General features: G+C 49.7%; 1 protein-coding gene across 1 annotated transcript in view; it reads left to right on the forward strand.

Moving 5' to 3' along the window:
• LOC141470884 (mitogen-activated protein kinase kinase kinase 3-like) overlaps nt 1-18,556 on the forward strand; it is a 42,780-nt gene extending 24,224 nt beyond the window's left edge. The window contains exons 6-15 of the mRNA XM_074157177.1: nt 1,731-1,864; nt 4,585-4,658; nt 7,118-7,185; nt 9,164-9,256; nt 10,111-10,305; nt 10,823-10,971; nt 11,550-11,681; nt 14,294-14,423; nt 15,030-15,207; nt 16,302-18,556. Of these exons, the coding sequence (XP_074013278.1) occupies nt 1,731-1,864; nt 4,585-4,658; nt 7,118-7,185; nt 9,164-9,256; nt 10,111-10,305; nt 10,823-10,971; nt 11,550-11,681; nt 14,294-14,423; nt 15,030-15,207; nt 16,302-16,530 (1,382 nt within the window). The 3' untranslated portion in view covers nt 16,531-18,556. The remainder of the gene's footprint in view (nt 1-1,730; nt 1,865-4,584; nt 4,659-7,117; nt 7,186-9,163; nt 9,257-10,110; nt 10,306-10,822; nt 10,972-11,549; nt 11,682-14,293; nt 14,424-15,029; nt 15,208-16,301) is intronic.
• The last annotated feature ends 1,592 nt before the right edge of the window (nt 18,557-20,148 follow it).

The following is a 20,148-nucleotide window of genomic DNA, read 5'->3' on the forward strand; positions in this document are numbered from 1 at the left end:
CGCTCCCCTTGATCTTGGCTTTACTTCAGTTGGACTTTTTTTTGCTGTGTTCTTATCCTGCAGGAAATCTGTGAAGGAGAAAATAGGAAGAAGAAAAAAAAAAAAAAGTAACTCAAAGCCATATGACTTTTATTTTTACAATTGGAGCAAGGAGTCTGAAGGGAGATGTACTGTGGGACAAAGATATCTATGTATTTGGTATAAATCCAGCAGGGCTGATTTAGTGATCTTTAATGCTGGTGTGACAGTGCTAACGTTAGCAGCTCCTGATGTGTATCAGTTTAAGTGAGAGGTGGGGACTCGGATTTGTAGTGCTGATCACGCTGGTGGAATTATGCCAGAGATCAATCTGGCAAAGCAGCTGTGATGCAGAATAGCAGCAGAAGAGGCAGAAGCGTTGTGTTGATTGATCAGTGTTGAATTTTCACCGTGGGATAGGCCCCTTCCCGGTACCTTTCTCTTGCAATTTTGTGTTTAGCCTGGGCATGTTGTTACCAAATGGTGGTAATGAACCAAAGAGTTGGCGCGAGTGCTGCAAAAATGGATACGAAGTGTAAGGAAACGCATCTCCGTGTGCTTTCTTAATTCTTAAAGGATGTGTGCTTTTTTAGAAGCCTGCTTAAAAACAAGTCGTGTTGCGTGAAGGCTCACATTGCACAATAACGACTGGTTTAAGCTCAGGCACGGAGCAGCACGGACCTCCGTCAGCAATTCCTTGCCATGAAGTGATGACAGCCCAGGGATGGAGGGGAGGGACTGCAGAAAGACAAGCAGAGCCAAGCCTGTGCATCCATCTGGGCTAAGTGAGGGCAAGGATCTCTATATCCTGAAAAGGCACAAGGAATCAATTAGGGTGAATTTATGGGGAATAAGGGAGAGGAATGGGATGTTGGTGTAAGGAAGCTGTGGAGCTCTCTCCCAGGTGCAAAACAGAGCCCCCCCCTTTGCTAAATAGGTCTTGTGGGATGCCTGTGAAAGCCTTGCTCCATGTGCCGGGGTGCGCATGATGCACTGCAAAGCCCTAGGGGTTTCCAGGTGGCTCTGCTTGGTATGGAGGTTCTGCCAACTGCAGGCGTGGAGCTTCTGAGGCTACAGACAGGGGAGACAACCCTCACTTGGCAGGACATGGGACAAGCTGATCCTATAGGTCATTCCCCTCGCCATGGTTCATGGATTTAAGGGCTGTTTTTCCTTCCTCTTTACTTTCATATAGGGAAGGGAGAGAGAAGAGGGGTATTTGAGTGCAAGTGGTTTTCCGTGTAAGAAGTGTTTAAGTGATGTTGCAACGAGTTCATCCAGGCTGTTTCCCACATTGCTGAAGGAGGCGGTGATGTGATCCAGGGAGGAAATGCTCGGAGGTGAAAGAGGGGAGGTGGGTTTGGAGTTTACATTTTGCTTTGGGATTGACTGTATCACAACAAAACTGTGGAGCTCTTTTCTTTCTGGCATCGACAGAGCACCTGGACACAGTGCACAGCTCTTAAGATCCAGGGTAGCTTGAAGGCTAAGTCTGCTAGATGTTGTGTGGCCCCACAGTAAGAAACTGTCCCTGTTGAAAAAGCTTTGTAGGATGTCCATAAACAATATTGCATCTCTAGCTCCATTCTCTTCCACGCAAGTTCAAACCCAGCAGCGTCTCCTGGAGGTCTGTGATCACTGGAACGGTGTCTCTGGAAGGATTTGGACGTGGCAAGTCCTCTCCTTGACCCATGCCTTTTCCCATGTCCTAGGCTCTCTGCACACCGGCCGGAGCTCTCCGCCCCCGGGGAGCGTTCCCGAAGAGCAGCAGCAGATTGCTCGCCAGGGATCCTATACCAGCATCAACAGCGAGGGCGAGTTCATCCCCGAGACCATGGATCAGAACGTAAGTGGGGCTGGGGCCTGTGGGTTAACCCAGGGCAGCGTCGGGCACAAGGGAGGCTGCGCTGTGAGTGCTGTTCCCACCATTAAATCGCCAGTTGATCCTGTGCACGGAATTCAAGCCAGCTTTTTCCAGGAATGGGTGCCCCTGGGCTTGCCCACTGTTTCTTGAGCGTGTCCAGATTTCCAGGAACCCTGAAAGCCAGCTGCAGTGGTGATGGCAATGTGCTCAGGCACCTCAGGTAGCTCTGGAGGAGTGTAGATCTGGCTCACACGTGCACACCAGCTGCCAGGCCCTCGTGGCCGCAGCCTTCCCGGATCCTGGGGAGCATGAGGGAGTGAGCCAAGCAACCGGTTGCCTGCGATTGCAACAGCCTGGGCATGTCAGCAACTCTTGCTGTTTCCCAGGTGCTGCTTCTGCCTGAGCTCCGGCTACAGTTCTTGGCTCTGCCTACAGATTCTCTCTGTGTCCCTCCTTCATATATTCCTTTTTTTTCCCCCTCTCTTAATAAGGAGTTCATATATTCCAACCCCTTAGTAATAAAAAAAAGCTAGTTCTTCAGCACAGTGATGAGCAGTACCTCTTCCTCCAGTCAATTTGGTACCCACGGTGGGGGAAACTGGACTGTCGAAGGACCAGAACAGGAGCAGCTTAAACCTCCCTCCCCATTTGCATCTCTGCTCAAGCTATAGCTCTGCAGAGCTTCGTATAGGTCCTGTGAAGTCACCTGGGCTAACTGGGCACACAGTTCATTCTTGCAAAGCTCTTGGAAGGGCAGGACCAGGTTCCACAATTTTCAGGAGGGCTGGCCGTGCAGGAGGGACATCCGGAAGGCGCTAAACTCACTCCAGCAGGCTGCTATGCTGGTTCCCAAGGATCTTGCCTAGGGAGATGAGCTTTTTCTACGCTCGAATAGCACCCACTAGCTCTGCTTTTGTGTGCAGGCTGTGCCAGGGTTTCTATGGCAAAGCTGTGTTTTCAACAGTTTATTATACAGCCATTAATAAAATAAGAAGTCGCTCTGGGTGAGTCTTGGCAGCATCAGAGCACAGATGTATCTTGTGCTCCTTGCAGCCAAAAGTTGGCTTTCTATTGTTTTCACGTAGCTTCCAAACACGTTTGGTAGGATTAAGAAAAATTGTGTGTGCGTGCAGGGGGAGGGTCCACATGAAGCCCCCTCTTGGGTGCAAATCAGCGCAGCTCCACTGGCTGTTAAAGGAGCTCTTGTTAGGGCTAGCTCTGCTTTGAGCCTGCTCCTCGTGAAGGTTCCCAGATGCTCTCCTTGCTTTTCCCCAGCACCACGCTGTGGGTGGCCTGCTGCCCTTCTCTGGTGAGGTAAACGCAGTAAAAAGGGGACTTGGGGATTGAGCAGCCGTGTGTTTCCCCATATGGGCTTTGCCCTCAGAACATTCTCGTGCTGCAGCTTCCACATGTGCCGCATGGAAAACCACTTACAAGCTGATGGTTGCTGCCTTTTGGGGGATGCCCCTGTGTGAGCCTGTGATGTAACTGCAGACTTTGCCTCGAGACCAGCTTGGCAGATGAGCAGAGCTTGAGTGTGGAGCCTGCTTGGATTCCCAATTCTATGCTTTCGAGAAATTAATCCGCTTCAGTGTTATTTTAACTGCTGGGAGGGACCTGGCATGGCTGGCAGAGGTGGGGAGTGGGGTCTAGTAGAGGTCTTACTCCTCTGTGACTTGTGCATTTTGATGGATGAGGCTTTGGGGTATAAAACTGGGAAGCAGAGAAAAATTGCGCTTTCCAATTGGGACTGTCCTGCCAAAACAATGCGAGCTGTTATGACAACCAGCTGAGGAGGTCTAACGCTGGAACAGCACATGGAAAAGGAAGCTGTTCCTGTACACAGGGAAGGAGGAGCAACACAAGTCTGGGAGCCAGCGAAGGGGGACTCCACGTGGTGTTTAACCCTCCTTGCTCAGCTTTCCCGGGAACGAGCTGGGCCAGGGGCTGGCTGTGGAGCAGGGGTTAGCGAGTGTCCATCATGGGTCTGCAGCCAGGAGGAAGCATCGTACCCACCGCAGCACAGCGTGGCCTTGAGCAAGCTCTGCTCCACGTAGCCCCTAGGGTTGCCACTCAATACAAAACCTCTATTGTTACTAACCAGCTATAAATAACCCCGGCCAGTACAATGTCTCATCCAGGAAGCAACACAAATGCAGCTTTTGACTCACTGGAGCTAGCGAGAGCCAAGCCAGTTCCTCCAGCCAAAAGCCCTGGTGATGCTTCGCTTATCACTGGAGAGGAAGGCTGGTCCGTGTGGCAGGGCAGCGTGGGGAAGTCAGGAGACCAGGGCTGCGATCCTGGCTGCGGTGCACAACATCCACTCGGCCTTGGGCATGTCATTTGTGTCCTGATATTTATTTTTTTTTTTATTATTATTATTTTTCCACTAATGCTTTGAGCACTTTGAATCTCATTGACTTCCCAGCATGGTTTGAACATCAGGGTGCTAATTATCTTTGCCTCGGTTTCCCTGCTTAGCAGACAGCAGTTGGAAAGAACAATAATCCGGAGAGGGCGTCGTAAATGGATTTCCACTGGGAGGAAAGCTTTGGATCTCATCTCTACTGGGGCTGGCATCAGCTGGTGTAAATCAGCCAGCTTCGGTGGAGCTTTGTTGACCCTGCAGAGGTCTGCTGGGACTGGAGCTTGAAGAGCTACAGTGTGTGACTTTATTGTTTCCCCTTTTCTTTCACTGCCAGATGCTTGAAGCTTTCATCAGCCCCGACGAGTCGCTGTCTGGGAGCTGCCAGTCGCTGGACAGATCTGTGGACAGGTGAGTCGTGCGTGTCACCATCTTCACACGCTGAAATGCAGCCTCCGCTCCATAGCGGGAGAGGAGCAGGGTCAGTGGCATTCCCTGAGGTTGAGGTTCCTGTTGGGATGAGGATGCACCTGAGTGAAACAAATTTATCTTGACTGCTGAAAAGCAGATCCTATCGTAGACATCTGTGCGATGGTGTGATTTCAATTGCAGTGATCTGAGCTGGACAAAGTAGCTGGGGATCTGCAGACAGCCTGGCTCTGTGTGCCCAGGTCTTCTGCTTTGGCCAGATTCCTCTCCTACTCTCTGGCTTTCTGCAGTCACCGGATCAATACTCCCATTACCCTCTCCGGGCATGCTGTCTGCTCTCCATTGACCGCTTGGAAATTCGGTGACCCCTGTGCGCTGCCAGCAGCCACAGACGTGTCAGTCAAGGTGCTGAGGACACCAGACGAGCAACAACTAAGTTTAGCTTCTCAGCAGGAAGCAACTAGGACATGTTGTACTAACACGGGCTGCAGTTCAATAGTTGGTGCGGTTGGTGGGTCCAAGCTCGCACGTGCACGGCAACTGTATGTCTGCCGCTGTGCACGGTAGGCTGTGTATAAGACACAGTGTCCTTTTGGGAAGCAATATATATTTTTTTTTTTTCCATCCGCATCAAAGATTTTCTCTTCCCTCCCCCCGCCCCATTGCTTTTGCTGTACAGCACAAGGCTGTGTTCCAGGCTGTGTTGATCGGATTGTGTAGCGTGCTTCGGGTTTGCAGCTCCGTGCGCTTTGGGTCTGTCTCAGCATCAAGGTCCGTTTCCTTTTTGTGGCTTTTAATAATTTCCTGTGATGTATTTTTTCATTGTTAATGGCTGCATTGAAGCTGGATTCCTTGTGCTCCTGGCCTTTATGTCCCAGCTTCACTTTTGCATAGACTTTGTTAGGAAGAACAACAGAAAGAGCACAGCCTGGTTATAGTACTTTATTGCAAACCAAGAGAAGAGCATTAGGCATGTTCTGGAGAATAACTCTTATGAGGAGAGGCTGAGGGAGCTGGGGTTGTTCAGCCTGGAGAAGAGGAGGCTGAGGGGAGACCTTACCGCTCTCTACGACTACCCAAACCAAGGTTGTAGGGAGGTGGGGGTTGGTCTCTTCTCCCAAGTCACAGGTGATAGGACAAGAGGAAATGGCCTCAAGTTGTGCCAGGGGAGGTTCAGATTGGATATTAGGAAAAATTTTTACACTGAAAGGGTTATTAAGCATTGGAATGGGCTGCCCAGGGAAGGGGTTGAGGCACCATCCCTGGAGATATTTAAAAGACAGGTAGACATAGTGCTTAGTGACGTGGTTTAGTGATGTTTTTTTAATCAGAGTTAGGTTGATGGTTGGACTAGATGACCTCAAAGGTCCCTTCCAACCTGGACAATTATATGATTCTGTGTTTGTGAGATGGTGACATGGCTTGATTTCGTATACAAAGGAGGAGGCAGCTGTGTTTGGTCTTGGGGTCCAGGAGCTGGAAAAGCACAAGCAGGGCTATATTCTTCAAAGCAGAAAGAGGAGTAAGTATGACTATTCCTGCAAAGCCATAGCTGAGCCCTTGTAACCAATTGCTGGCGATGGCATTAGCCTCAAGAGGGCAGAGCTAGTCACCAGGCGTGGTGACCGGTCCGATGCTAGGAAATAACATGACAAATTCCTCTTCACCGTAGCAAACCTGTCGTGACCAACTTTGACATGAGTAGGTTTCAGAGCACTTTACAAAGCAGATTTCTACTACTGTGCTCACTTTGTTAAAAGGGAGAGCGGAATCATCTGGAATCATCAATCCAGATCATCCTTGTTGGCCCTTAGAGAGACAGGGGTGAAATTAGGATGGCTGAGATCCTCTCACAGTGTTTTATCATCCTCTCAATGTAATTTAAAGACCTTGAGCCTCGAAGCACGAAGCTCACTGTCTCGCTCCTGGTCTCCTGGGAGGGGGTGTGTGCCTGGTGGTGGTACAGACCCTCTTGTGTGAGGAAGGTGGGGGATGATGTTGCAGAGAAGGGAAGACCCACGCGAGTCAAGCGTGACTGAGGGACTGCAGTGTGAACATCCACAAAAACTAAGGCATGTTCACAGAAAGCAGAGTTGCGTGGCTGAACGCTTGACATTGGGGGAGGAGAAATCTGCAGCCCTCCTTCAGTGTTGTCTTGTGCATGGGTGTTATGGTCTTTGGCTGCTTTGTTTCCGCTTCGTGACTGTGTTTTCTGCAACATCCCTTTTGTCTGCCCCAGGAACAAGCTGTCATCCAGCAAAAAACCGGTCTTCATTCTTGTGCAGGTTGAGGATGGGAGCTCAGTTGGGTAGACTGGGCTGATCAGGGATCAGTGCAGCTTGTGTGCCTGTCCTTTCTGTGTGGAGCCACTTCCTAATTCATTCCACAGCCTTTCTGATATAATAAAGTGTATCTTTTTTTTTATTCTCATCCCTTTGCAGCCCTCCCTTTACCCAAACCCCTGTTCCTGGAAGGAAGAGCCATCCCAAAGACAGTCTTGATTGCATGGGTAAGCACTCTTGGAGGTTTGTATTTGCTTAAAGGTATAAAAAGCATGTAGTAAAGAGACTGGATAAAGGCTATTAGAGAGATGGCACTGCATGAAAAGTAATTGGAAACAATCAAGCAAACCTGCTCCATTGCTTAGGTTTCGTGTCAGAAATGACCCTGCAATGATCAAACATGAATGTTCTCTAAAATCAAAAGACCGAGAGCATCAAACGTGGACAGGGCTGCTCTTGTCATCATTAACCTTTCTTGGCTCTGCAACAATAGTGGTAGCACTGAAGAACCTTTGGGGCTGGTTTGGGAATCAGTTTACAGCAACAACAGTCTGATCTGGGTCCCAAGGGCCCTGAAGTAAATGGATGAAAGCAAGTAAAGCTGCTGAAAGATCAGATATGAGCTCTGTGTTGGAAGAAGGTGCTGAGAGGGGTCTTGCTCTTGTATTTAGAGACAACTGTAAGATGCTGAGAAGGTGGAAACAGCCTTGTGGCATCACCTTTTGTTTCTGTTAGTTTCTGTGAGCTGCACTTTCAGGATCCTGAGTTTGTGCATAGCAAATCTTGAGTCCCAGACTCTCTAGGGAATTACACCTCTTCCACTTGCGTCCATGACAATCTGTCACGGCGCAGTTGCTGTTAGAGAAAGCGTACTGGTAACTTGCAAGGATCATAGGTTACTGCTTAATCACTTATATAAACATCCATCTGGTTAAGTCATGGAAACTCTGTAATATTGTAATGACTTTCGCTATTAAAAATGAACAAATGGCAGTCAGCCTGTGGCACGATAACTCGTTTCTGGCCCAAGGCAGGATTTCTAGATTGAACCGTAGAGCTGAAGCTGCAGTCAGTCCACGTTGCTGAGGGTTTTAATACATCCCCAGTGGCAGGGGAGGTATTTTGCTTTGAGACCCCACTCAGCATCGTTGCTCACACGTGGCTCGCTGAGAACCTCTTGACCTGTCCCTTCTGCTTTTCTCGCTGACCATATTTCAGCCGTTATGTGCTCCTCTCGCGCGCTGCTGTAATGGGGAAATCATGCTGAAGTGCCGCCGAGGCCAGGAACGGTCTCCAAGGAGCTGCTGCTGGCCCCAGGCTAAGAGAAACAAACAATCAGAATGGACTGTGTGGTTAGAGTTGGATGGAGGAAAAACAGGAGGTGAAAGATGGGGGGGGAAATGACAGATATTTTAATCTCGAGTTATTCAGTGCTACCAGCAATGGCTTCCTGTGCTGTGGTTTTTTATTAAAAAACTATGCCCTTATCTCGCATGTCCATCCATCTCTCTCATAATCTTGTGTCTAATCTAAACTCTGATGGTCTTTAATCCCTTCTGAATATTCTATCTTTCTAGCATTTAATCAAAGTAAATGTAAAAGTTTGGAGCTGTAGGGGTATAAATTGGTCTCTGGCTTTCAGAGGTCGGGAATTGCATCTGAGAAGAAAGGAGAGAGGGATTGTCTGGTGTTAGCCAAGTGCTGGATTTTTGTATTTCCCTGGAAATAACTGATATCAGAGCAGAGGTTTTAGAGTAGATGGATCGGAGCCTGACCCTGCCCGGCAGTTCTGTTTCCGCACTAACTTTTGCATTTTCCATGTACAAATAAGATGTTTAGTAGTGCTCTTTTTTGGAAACCAGGGATGGTCAATGTTAATCCCCTGCCTTGTATTTGAACAGTGAGGAGCAGGGTCCATAAAGTCAGTGGTTAAACCTTTTTTAGCTTTAGGGGGGACCGAGACCAGCTTTAGGGGGGGACCGAGACCAGTGTGTATAACCCTTATTTTCCGCTAAGGAGTGTATGACTGTGGACAGATTTCGGGGTGAGCCTTGGGGAATGTCTAGTCCTGTAAATGAACAGCTTGTTACCTCGTTCTTGCCTGTAATTCAGCGTGAAGACCAGAATGCTTTCCCATAAGAAGCGCTCTGGGCATTTGAAACAGAGCTGATCTCAGAAACGCCTGTCGTCTTTTCCCCTTGTCAGATTTCGACATCCCCTTCTGCGAGAGGTTTGGGAAAGGTGGGACCTTCCCGAGGCAGTACCACCTCTCCCAGAGTCGCAAGGACTACAGTGATGGTGAGAAAATGGAGGGCTGGGGAGGGAGGTGCTTGGTCTAGGATATTGGTGGCTGGTGACAGTGCCTAAAGGAGAAGAACCAAGTAATTTGGGATTCACTTGCGTATTCTGAAGAGCATCCTCCAAGAGACCTTGCAGGTCTGCTCTTGGGAAGCACTGAGAATCTGCAGCATGTATGAAAGCCGGTGCTCAGCTCCCTCCTCTGCTTATACCCAGTGTTTTAATCCACCACATGGATGGGTAGCATTTCTCAGCCCTGGCGATATCAACCTTTCTGTTTCCTTAAATCACTTGCTTTTGAGGATGCTGGTTTGTGACCTTCACAGCAGGTTTCACCATGTGCAGACAGCATGTTGAACCTTCCAGAATGAACTTCATCTCTCACTGACACTACCCTTGTGCAAGCAGTTATCGTGAGATCTAGCACTGCTTGTGTGGTCATTTGTATTGTGTATTTAGGGGATACCAGGGATAATTTGCAATGTAAATCCCAGCCTGTTCAGAGTTTAATTCTGATTAACAACCAACAAAAACCCTAACGTAATTAAATCGTTGCAAACCCCACTGGAAACATTCTGCATTAGATGGAATGCCTGCTGTTAACAGCTCTTAAATTGAATTAAAAATGTTCGCAAGGCTTTCCTTCGGTTTCTTTGAACTTCTTTAATTTGAAGAGGTGCACCACAGGATCCGGGCAGTGACATGACAAAGTGGTGATGTCCCTACCCATGGCAGGGGGCTGGAATTAGATGACCTTTAAGGTCCCTCCCAACCCAAACCATTCTATGATTCTATAAATAGATCCAAGCTGGTGTGTGCATTCTTGCTGTAACTCTCCTCCTTTTCTCCAACAGGCCGCAGGACTTTTCCCAGGAGTTACTTCCCGCAGGAGAACCTGTTTCAGCTTGTCCCTTCCAGCCGAACCAAGAGCTTTAATGGGGACAGCAAGCTCAGCACCTTGCAGTACGACGAGTACAGGCCCAAGTGGTGGAACAATTGTGAAAAAAGTCTGCAGGTCTTCAGCACCTCCCCTACGAAAGCTCGGAACTGTAAGTGAATCAAAGCTGCTGGTGTCTGAGGTCTCAGTACAAGCAGGTCTCGACACAAAATTGAGTTACTGTCACCTGCTGAGTTAATGGGCATCAGCTAAACTAACTGTGTGTGAACGCACCCCGATTCCATCCCCAACACTAGGCACGCTGCGCCAGCATACGTCTCAATGAGGAAGATTTAATACAACCCACTGTCTCTTACCTTGGCCTTGGGTAAGGGTGGGTTAAAAAAGCAGGTTTTGGAGGAAGGACTCTTAAAGAAATGTGACTTTTCTGAGACTTCTTTCTGCTTTATACTAATGCAGAGTGGGAGACATCCCCACACACACACACCAGTAGCACTAGTGCAATTAAAAGTGGTTTTTCCTGGTGCCCCCGGGAGAGGGTGGCTCACTGTCCCTGGAAGAGGATGAGCTCGTTGAGAGCCTGATCTGCATTCTGTAGGGTCAGATGGACCCTGATGCTGAAGTCTCCCTGCTGTGCTCTTCTCTCAGCCCTCTCCTCTCTCCTGTAGCCCTGCAGGCACCTGTGAACTGGAGGCTGGGGAAGTTGCTCGGAAGAGGAGCTTTTGGGGAAGTTTACCTCTGCTATGACGCTGACACTGGCCGGGAGCTGTCAGTGAAGCAGGTGCCTTTCGACCCTGACAGTCAAGAGACGAGTAAAGTGAGTACGAGGGCAGGACCGCGTTCCGCAGCGTGTTGGGGGATTGTGGGCTGGAGGTCGAGGGCAGAGGTGGCAGAGAGGTCCGTGTCCCTGATGGGAGAGAGTGTGTGTTGTTTTCCCTCTTTGGAGTGGTCCCCAATGGCTTGTGGCACCAGTCAGCATGTTCTGGTGACCTCTCTTCCTTCCAGTTCCTTGATCACGTTGGCCCGCTCTGTCTTGGGTATCATCTCTTGAAGGTCTGGTTGCTCTTCCTTAGTTTCAGCCGCCTTGCATCGTTCACCTTCTTCCCACTCTGGGCACTGCACTAACTTTGCTGGTGTCTTTATTCACACCTTTCTGAAAAACTCCTTGAGCACAAGGAAATAAGTAAATCTGTCTCAAAGCCAAGCCCTTGTGTGTCCCATCTGTCTTTCTCCTTACCTTTTTCCTAGGGCAGCACTCCTTATTTCTGAGCCTGATGTCGTCATGGCCAGCTTCACAGGTGCTACGAAAAGAGCGCTCAGCAACGAGCAATATTTGCATAATATTCCCAGAGTAGCCATTCCCTTTCCTCACAAAGCATGTCTGTTTTATTGCAGGAGGTGAATGCCTTAGAATGTGAGATTCAGCTGTTGAAGACTCTCCGTCATGACAGGATAGTGCAGTACTACGGGTGTTTGCGGGATATTGAGGAGAAGAAACTGTCTATCTTTGTTGAATACATGCCAGGGGTAAGCATCGCTCCAGCTAAAGATTGTCCTGAGTGATAGAGAACAGATTTAGACTGCCCTGAAGTCCGGTGAAATTTGGATCTGGAGTTAATCTCTCCAGTTGAGCTGCTCTGTATCTGATGAGCCAAACCGAAACAGTGGAGCTCAGCTTCCTTATGCCCTGGGAAAGATTAGGTTGCAAGTCAGATGTCACGGTGAAGCTCCTCAACGTGCAGTGTGTGAAATCAAGAGCCTTGAAGGCAGGTTTTAGGTTTGAATCCTGGAGTAGGGTGTGTTCCCAGTCTGGAATCTGAACTTGGTGGATGTGGGACATGATGCAGATCTGGCTCCAAACACTGTGGCCTGAGCCCATCCTTAAGTATTTATTGCAAATCCCTGCAGGAAAAGCTAATAGTACAACTGTCCACCCACAGCTGTCACCAATTATTTACGGCTTTCAGCACGTGTGTATTGAGAACAGTGTTACTGACTTGTAAGTCTTCTCCTGTTCAGGATGGAACTTTTCGTTGGTAGCGTTATCCTCTCGTGGAGGAGCGGCTTAAATTTGTGACTTTGCTGGTACAGGATGATTCCACCTAGGGAATGATGATATAGATGGAAATCATCCTATCCCTAGGGGAGAAGAAGATCAGGAAGCTTTGAGGGAGTCTAAGCAGGGGCTGGAGAACGTATGCAGATTAGCTGAACATCTTTCTTCGTTTGCGAGCATGAGAGTTACGTCAGCCGTTTAGACAAAGCTATGGGTTGGCATAAACCAGCGTAACGCTATTTCCATTGCTGGAGGATCCATTCTCCGAAGTCCCGCCTGTCCAGCTGGATTCATTCCCCAGAGTGTGGGAGAATAAACCCTTGTTTATACAGAGATTTGTAAGGTCAGAAGGGACTATTAAGTCATCTGGTTGCAAATAATTTTGGTCGTTAGTAAACGTGCTAGAAGTTTTCCTAACACATCTCGCACGTGAGTAATCAGGTGGACTTCCAAGCGATTGAGTCCCTTCCAAGCCCTGTCCTGTGGGCAGGCGTCTCCCTTCCAGGCCTGACCACGAGGCATGGACCCGGAGGAGCAAACCCCGGGAGTTTCACCAGTCCCCCTTCACCAGCTGCTTATCCTGCAGCGTGCCGATGTTTGTTAGCAGCCAGGAAACCAACATTTGATGCCGGGGCAGTGTCCAGCAGGGCTGGAAGTTGAATGTTTGTTTTTTTAATGATAAACCAGAGCTCTGACCAAATACAGATTGACTTTTTGTGCTGCGACAAGGGCTCGTTTCACAAAGGCAGCTCAGGGCTTTGGTTTCCAAGGCCAGTGGAAGTGGTTGAGTTCCCAAACCTTGCAGGACAGCAGCTCTGCAACGCTTGTCTGGCCAAGCTTCTGATTTAACACAGCCAGCTCAGCAAATTCTTCACGGAGCCAACCTTGGGTGCACCATCAGTGTGGCATTCTTAGGATTGCCTCCCTTAAATAGCTGACTCTGTGTTTTCTGTCCTTCCCTGTCCATAAACTATTTATTTTTTTTTAATTTATGCTTGGAAAATGGAATGATCTATTTGACCACAGGCCTTGAAGACCCTGTTTCCCCTTCTTGTTTGATGTGAGGAAGGCCAGGATAAGAAGGCTTGTTTGGGTTGTGCGTGAGGGAACATACCCCAAATACAAGGGGTTGTTTGGGGGGGGGGTGGTAATTTCTGAGCATCTCAGGTTATTTCAGCAGCACTGTGAGAGGGAAACAAGAGGCCCATCCACAGGATCGTCACTAGCCTCAAAAGAAGGCCAAAACAGTAGCTGGGCAGAGCAGCAGCAGAGGTGGGTGGATGTGGAAAAGCTGATACAGTTTGAGTGACTGACGTGGAGCGCAGTCCCAGAGCAGAAGGACTATGGCAATCTTGGATCAACCCTAGAGTTGCAGGACAGGCAGAAACAGGATGAGTTTCCCCTCCTGCTCTTCAGCCAACCTGGATGCTGGAGGTGGATCTGGGTATGACCTCTCTGGTTGAACCCCAAATCTGCTTCTGATCTGCACCCCTGTTTCCTTCCCTCTTCGATCAATAAAATCAAACCACTAGGAGCCTGAGTCAGAAATTCAAGGCTGGGTACTTGCAAATTGTCTGCCCTGGGTTGTCTTGTTGAAGAAGTCCTGTGTGGGGCTGATCATGTCCCTCAAGAGTTTTTCCTCTTCATGGCAGTGGGTAGTCTCTGCTGTGACAAGTTAGGGGCAGGGAGGCTTCATGGGAGACTGACTCATCAGCTTGGCCCTGAAGAACTGGTCAAGTTGATCCTCTCACTTGAGTTGTAACTCCTCAAGAGTTTGGTCCTTCTCCATGAGCTATTGGTGATGTCCAGCCACTAGAGGGGGAAAAAGATCTGCAGCCTTGGCAGAAGGTAGCACTGAAACACACCGAAAACCATACCTTTTTCTCCACTGGGATCTGGGATGCTGTGGACAAGCCTTTGCTCCATTCAGCACTTGGTGGATTTTTGCTTTGCTGTTTCTACAGCAGAGTGGCTTTTTATAGCTGGGAGACAGAGTGGTCAGGGAAGTTAAAAAGTCACTGCGACGTGATGCACTGGGTTTTGCTGGTCCTTACAGGTGGTGTGTGTTGTTTCTTTGCAACAGGGCTCAATAAAGGACCAGCTAAAAGCTTACGGTGCTCTGACTGAGAACGTCACACGGAAGTACACCAGGCAGATCCTGCAGGGCGTCTTCTACTTACACAGCAATATGATTGTCCACAGGGACATTAAAGGTGAGTAGATAATACAGAGAGGCTTCTTGTTTGCTTGGATCTATTCAACCCAAACTCCTCCTACCCCAATAGAAATTCTTGTGCAAAACCATAGTGCGGGGAGCTGGTGTTCAAAGTATTTTTGCCCCTGGCCTTCGCCAACTTGAACCATGAGAATCTTGAACAAGCAGCTGAAACCAAAATCTTGTGCCGCCCTCCTGCTTGGGAAGCCCAGATCAAGTGTTCTTGAAAGGGGTTATTGTTAACTGCCCTTACACGTCTAAAAACCTGGTGTAACACCCAAGAACTGAGGGGCCCTGGTGATCAGAGGCATTTGAGGCTCTTCTGCTGCCTGCGCGTGGGGAGGATGATCTGTCGTCTCCCATTCCCTGCTTGGTTTTTGGGAAACCTGCTGAGTGGGACAGTCCAGGAGAGCTGATGGGAGTCAACCCCCTTGGAGAGCCTTAGAAGAGGGGGGGGTGTTGCATAATGCTGAGTCCAGGCTCCCCAAAGCTCCCTTATGTCCAGCTCTTTGCTTTTGCTCTTCCTGCTCTTCTCACTGTAGTCACTTCAACTGAGGTTGCTGCTTCATCTCTTGGGGTTTTTGGTTTCGCTTTTCACCTCCAGGTGCCAATATTTTGAGAGATTCTGCTGGAAATGTGAAACTTGGAGATTTTGGGGCCAGCAAACGCATCCAGACCATCTGCATGTCTGGGACTGGGATTAAATCTGTCACGGGAACGCCATACTGGATGAGCCCGGAGGTTATCAGTGGAGAAGGCTACGGAAGGAAAGCTGACGTGTGGTAAGGAATATAAAATAGAAACCCCACCACTGCTGCTTAAACAAATGACCTCTTTGGGAAGGTGGAATGGGAGCAATGGGTATTGCTGGTAGATGGAAGATGGAGCAGTGCAAAGGATGAAAATGGGAGCTAAACGTTAGGGTCAGCTGTACAGATAATCCAGAGGGACCACGTCGTAGCTAAACCCAGCTCAGAGGCTCGGGGGGATCTTGTGCAGCCTCTCAAGAACTGCTGCTGGGTGTTTGCGTGGGGCACGAAGACGACCAAAGTAACTGGCTACTTGTGAATGTTTTGATCTGTGGAGATCCACAGGTGTCAGATGGAGCCTAAAAGAGTTGGGGTAACGCTACTAATCCTCCCAATAAATGGGGAGGAGGCACTGTTTTCACAGTGTGCTTTCCATTGGGTACCCGAGCAAAGTAGGGTCAACAAAAACTGCTCCCTCACTGGAAACCTCAGGGGGAAGCCTTAGGGAATCCATAGCAGGTAGCCCTGCACTGGCTGAGGGGGGGGGGTGTTCTATTTGTAAGGAGCAGCTACGAATGGAGGTGGCAGAGAGGGTCGCTGCTGAGACAAGGATTCTTCAGCGAGCACAGGGAAAGCTCTCGGGCTCTTTTCTGCTCATCTGGTGTGCTCCTTCAGGGGCATGTGTGAGATGAAGTCAGATGTAGGTGAACACCTTTCTTTCCAAAGAAAGCTCAGCTTCCTGGGGAACTACGTGCTATTGATGAAACTGTGGTGTCTAAACTTGTGCCTGGGTTTCCCTCCAGGGCACGCTCCGATAAGGTCTCTCACGTGATTTTATGAAAATATCTGCCCATTAACACAGGCAGAAAAGCCACCAGCTTTGGGGCAAGGTTCGCAAGTTCCCTCTCGCTAGTGGGAGCGGAGAGCCCTGTGCCAGGGACCAGTGTGACCAGTGAGCTTCAGGGGCCCACGTGCACTGGAGAGGTGTGCCCATCTCTCACGGGGGTTTACTCCCTGCGCAGCCCATGCCAGGCAGGCGCAATCCTAGAGCCGATGAGACTCCAAATGCAGAGCCATCCCGGTCCCTTACCCGCTGTCTCACCCCTGTGTGCTTGGTGTTGTTGCAGGAGCGTGGCCTGCACCGTGGTGGAGATGTTAACGGAGAAGCCACCGTGGGCAGAGTTCGAAGCCATGGCGGCTATTTTTAAAATCGCCACCCAGCCCACCAACCCCCAGCTCCCCGACGGCGTCTCGAACTCCTGCCGCAACTTCCTCAAGCAGATCTTCGTGGAGGAGAAGCGGAGGCCGACGGCCGAGGACCTGCTGAGACACCCCTTCGTCAACTGCGGGCTCTGAGCCCCTGGCAGCGGGGATGGGGAAACGCCGGTGGGAGGGGGGGCGGCTGCCAGACCCCCAGCCTTTTGGGCTCTGGGGTTCAGACCTCCGTCCCAGGCCATCCTGGTGGTGGCCCGTGTGGGTCCCTTCTTGCTGGGCACCGGCTCGGCACCCGCCGCCTCGTTGGATTTCCAAGCTGCGCTCTGGATCTTCGGCACTGGGAATTTGGAGCGAGGGATTTCCCGGACTGGGCGGGTGCTGGCCTCGGACCAAGTAACCTTCTTGCCACCAGCGATGTCGGGGTAGTCCCCCCCTCCTCGCCGTGTTACTTATCTCTTGGGGAAAGTGCGGCAAATGGGGGGTCTGTCCCCACCCCAGCATGACAGCGACGCTGGCAGCATCCCCGGGAGCAGCGGAGGAATAAGATGCTCGGTGGCGATCACCACCGTTGGCAGGGGAACAGACACAGGCTTTAGCCAAGCCGGAGGGAGATGATCCTCAGACCGCAGAGTCAGGGGGGACCCAGGTGTCCCCGTTCACAAGGGGACCGAACCCTCCTGGAGGCCGCGGGACCAGCCGGCGTCTCCAGTGGGGCGGCCTTTAATTCTGTTCTGTGCCTTAAAGCGGTTACAATCAAGGAGCGATGCTCAGCTCGGCACGGAGTGGGGCGCAGTGACACAGCAGCCATGTTGGCTTTGCCTCTGTGTGTGTGTGTGTGTGTGTATGTGTGTGTGCGTGTGTGAGTCGTGGAAGAAGGGGTCTTCTCGGGGCGCAGGAGGTCTCTGCGAGGTACACGCACGGACGGATGCCTGGGACCTCTGCCACGGGCCGTGCAGATGTTGAAACGCCGTGGATGCCAGTGGTGGGCAGAACCCTGGGAACCACCAGGGTTCAGGTGGGAGCTGGGGAGGGTCTTGGCGAGGGTGGCTCTCTGCTCGTAGCCATCGCCCTGCTGAACCCTGCCCACGTGGCTACCGTGGGGCCAGAGGGGTGCCAACGTGTTTTGGAAGCGGAGCTGCAGGAGGAGCCTGGTGGGTCTTCGTAAAACCCAAGCGGGTGCCTAAAATTAGGCAGAGAGGACCGGCACCTGCGGATCGGGTTGGGTGTCTTCTCTTCCATGCCTTGTGGGACCAGCCCCAGGTGCGGGGATGGGGGATGTCACCTCCACGGTGGTGCCGGGGAAGAAGCTGCAGGACTGTGAACCCTCAGACCAGGAGAGTGGAGCTGCCTCCGTCAAGGGCAGCTGGAAAATAGGTTTCTTCCCACAGCGTATTTGAAGTTGTAGAAGAAAATGGGCCAGTTGAAAGCAGAGTTGGGCTACAGCCTCTTTGACCAGCTGAAAAACCTGAGCATGGAGAAAGCAGACTCTCTGGAAGCTAACTAATTAACCAGGTCTTGGTTATTTTGAGCACCATCCGACCTTGCCTTTCCCTGCTGCGTTAGCCATTTCCAGCCATCCCAGTAAAGGGTTAAACAGGCAGTTACTGGGGCATGTCCAGCTTCAGGCCAGTGGGTCAAACACAGCTTTATTTTAATATTATTTTTTTTTTAATTTGAAATGGCGAAGCGTTGCTTGGGCTGAAGGGGAAAATTGAGAAATTGGGTTGTTTGTGTGACTTCACGCATCCTTGAAGAGTTCTGCGTGGAAGAGCTGAAGATGTTTCACCGCTGGTGCGGCCGCGGGAGCGTTCCCTTGGCCGCAGCTCCGAAAAGAGATGCAAAAACGCGAGTTAATTCAATTTAAAGGAAACCAAGGACCGGTAGCGTTAGGGCGAATTAAAAGAAATAGCTAAAAGGGTTCCCTGAGGCCAGTTCCTCCCCAGGCTGGGCTGTGGCGAAGCGGGGGTTTGTGACCACAGCTCTGCTCCGGGGTGGGGGAAATTTTCCCCTTCCTCTGGGGGGAAAATGAAGAATTTTATTGTGTGGGTAGGACTAAATCCATCCGTCTGTTCAGTAATATAGGGTGGGTGGGAAAAAAACCCAAGAAAACAAATATAATCTGTGTTGGCTGGGAAGGATTTTGTCAGAAAAGTATGTTCACCAAAGGAAAAAAAAAAAAAAACCAAACCCAACAAAACCCAAAGCCCTGTTTAAGCTGTTTTCTCCTTTTTCATTGAATCTGTTTGGTTTTGATTTTCTCAGCTCTCGGGTGGTGGGTGGGTGTTTTCCTTCTTCCCAAAGCCTTGCGGGCAAAACGGGGTTCCCGGTTGCTCCAAAACGTTCTCGGGGGCCCCAAACCAACCCCACCAGTCCTCCTGTGGATGGATGTGGTGCGTGTGTGTCTGTACCCGTGTGCGCGTGTGTGTCTGTACACGTGTGTGCACATGTGTGTGTTTGTGTGCGCAACTCACTCCTCAGGTGCCTTTGCCTTTTTATTTTTTCGAACCCTTGCAGTGTTCTGATGTACAGAATGGAACTAGGAAAAGAGAATGTAATATTATGCCATGTAAAGTTGGGTTTTTTCGTTTGTTTTGATTTTTGGTTTGTTTATTGTTTGTGTGTTTGTTTATTTGTTTGTTTTTTTTTTTTTTTTTAAATTTTATTATATTTTGGCGACATCGGGCCCGGTTCCTTTCCCTGCGCGGGGCATCATCCTGTGTCTGTGGAGAAATGGTTTTCTCTTGGCGGGGAGGCAGGAGCGGGACATCTGCCGTCCCCCGCACACCAGTACAGACCCTTCCCAGTAGGCAGCGGCTGTTGGGGGGGCGAGGGGTCGCCTGGAGTGACCATCCCGGGGGGTGACAGGGACGGGGCTGGTGGTTCCTGGGGTTTGCTGGAAGTAGTGACTCTGTGCAGCTCCCAGACCCTGCGGCTCTGCCCGTCCCTCTCTCCTGGCGGCTGCTGCCTTCAGCTGCTCCAGACGCACCGGGGTTTAGGTTTGGTTTTTTTTTTTTTAATTTTATTTAATTTTAATTTCTTTTTTTTATTATTTTAAAGTTTCTTAAAGGAAAATTTTTCTTCTTTAGTTTTCTTATTTCAATTTCTTCTTTACTTTTCACATTTCTATTTCTTCTATTTCTTCTTTACCTTTTCTTATTTCTCTTTGTTCTTCACCTTCTCTCTTTCTTCTTTACTTTTTCTGATTTCTCCTTTCCCCTTTTTTTTCTTTCTCCTTTCCCTTTTTTTCCTTCTCCTTTCCCTTTTCTTTTTCCTTCTCCTTTCCCTTTTTTTTCCTTCTCCTTTCCCTTTTTTTTCCTTCTCCTTTCCCTTTTTTTTCCTTCTCCTTTCCCTTTTTTTTTTCCTTCTCCTTTCCCTTTTTTTTTCCTTCTCCTTTCCCTTTTTTTTTCCTTCTCCTTTCCCTTTTCTTTTTCCTTCTCCTTTCCCTTTTTCTTTTTCCTTCTCCTTTCCCTTTTTCTTTTTCCTTCTCCTTTCCCTTTTTTTTCCTTCTCCTTTCCCTTTTTTTTCCTTCTCCTTTTCCTTCTCCTTTTCCTTCTCCTTTTCCTTCTCCTTTTCCTTCTCCTTTCCCTTCTCCTTTCCCTTCTCCTTTCCCTTCTCCTTTCCCTTCTCCTTTCCCTTCTCCTTTCCCTTCTCCTTTCCCTTCTCCTTTCCCTTCTCCTTTCCCTTCTCCTTTCCCTTCTCCTTTCCCTTCTCCTTTCCCTTCTCCTTTCCCTTCTCCTTTCCCTTCTCCTTTCCCTTCTC

Source organism: Numenius arquata, chromosome 12 (genome assembly GCF_964106895.1).
Source record: "Numenius arquata chromosome 12, bNumArq3.hap1.1, whole genome shotgun sequence".
Lineage (NCBI taxonomy): Eukaryota > Metazoa > Chordata > Aves > Charadriiformes > Scolopacidae > Numenius > Numenius arquata.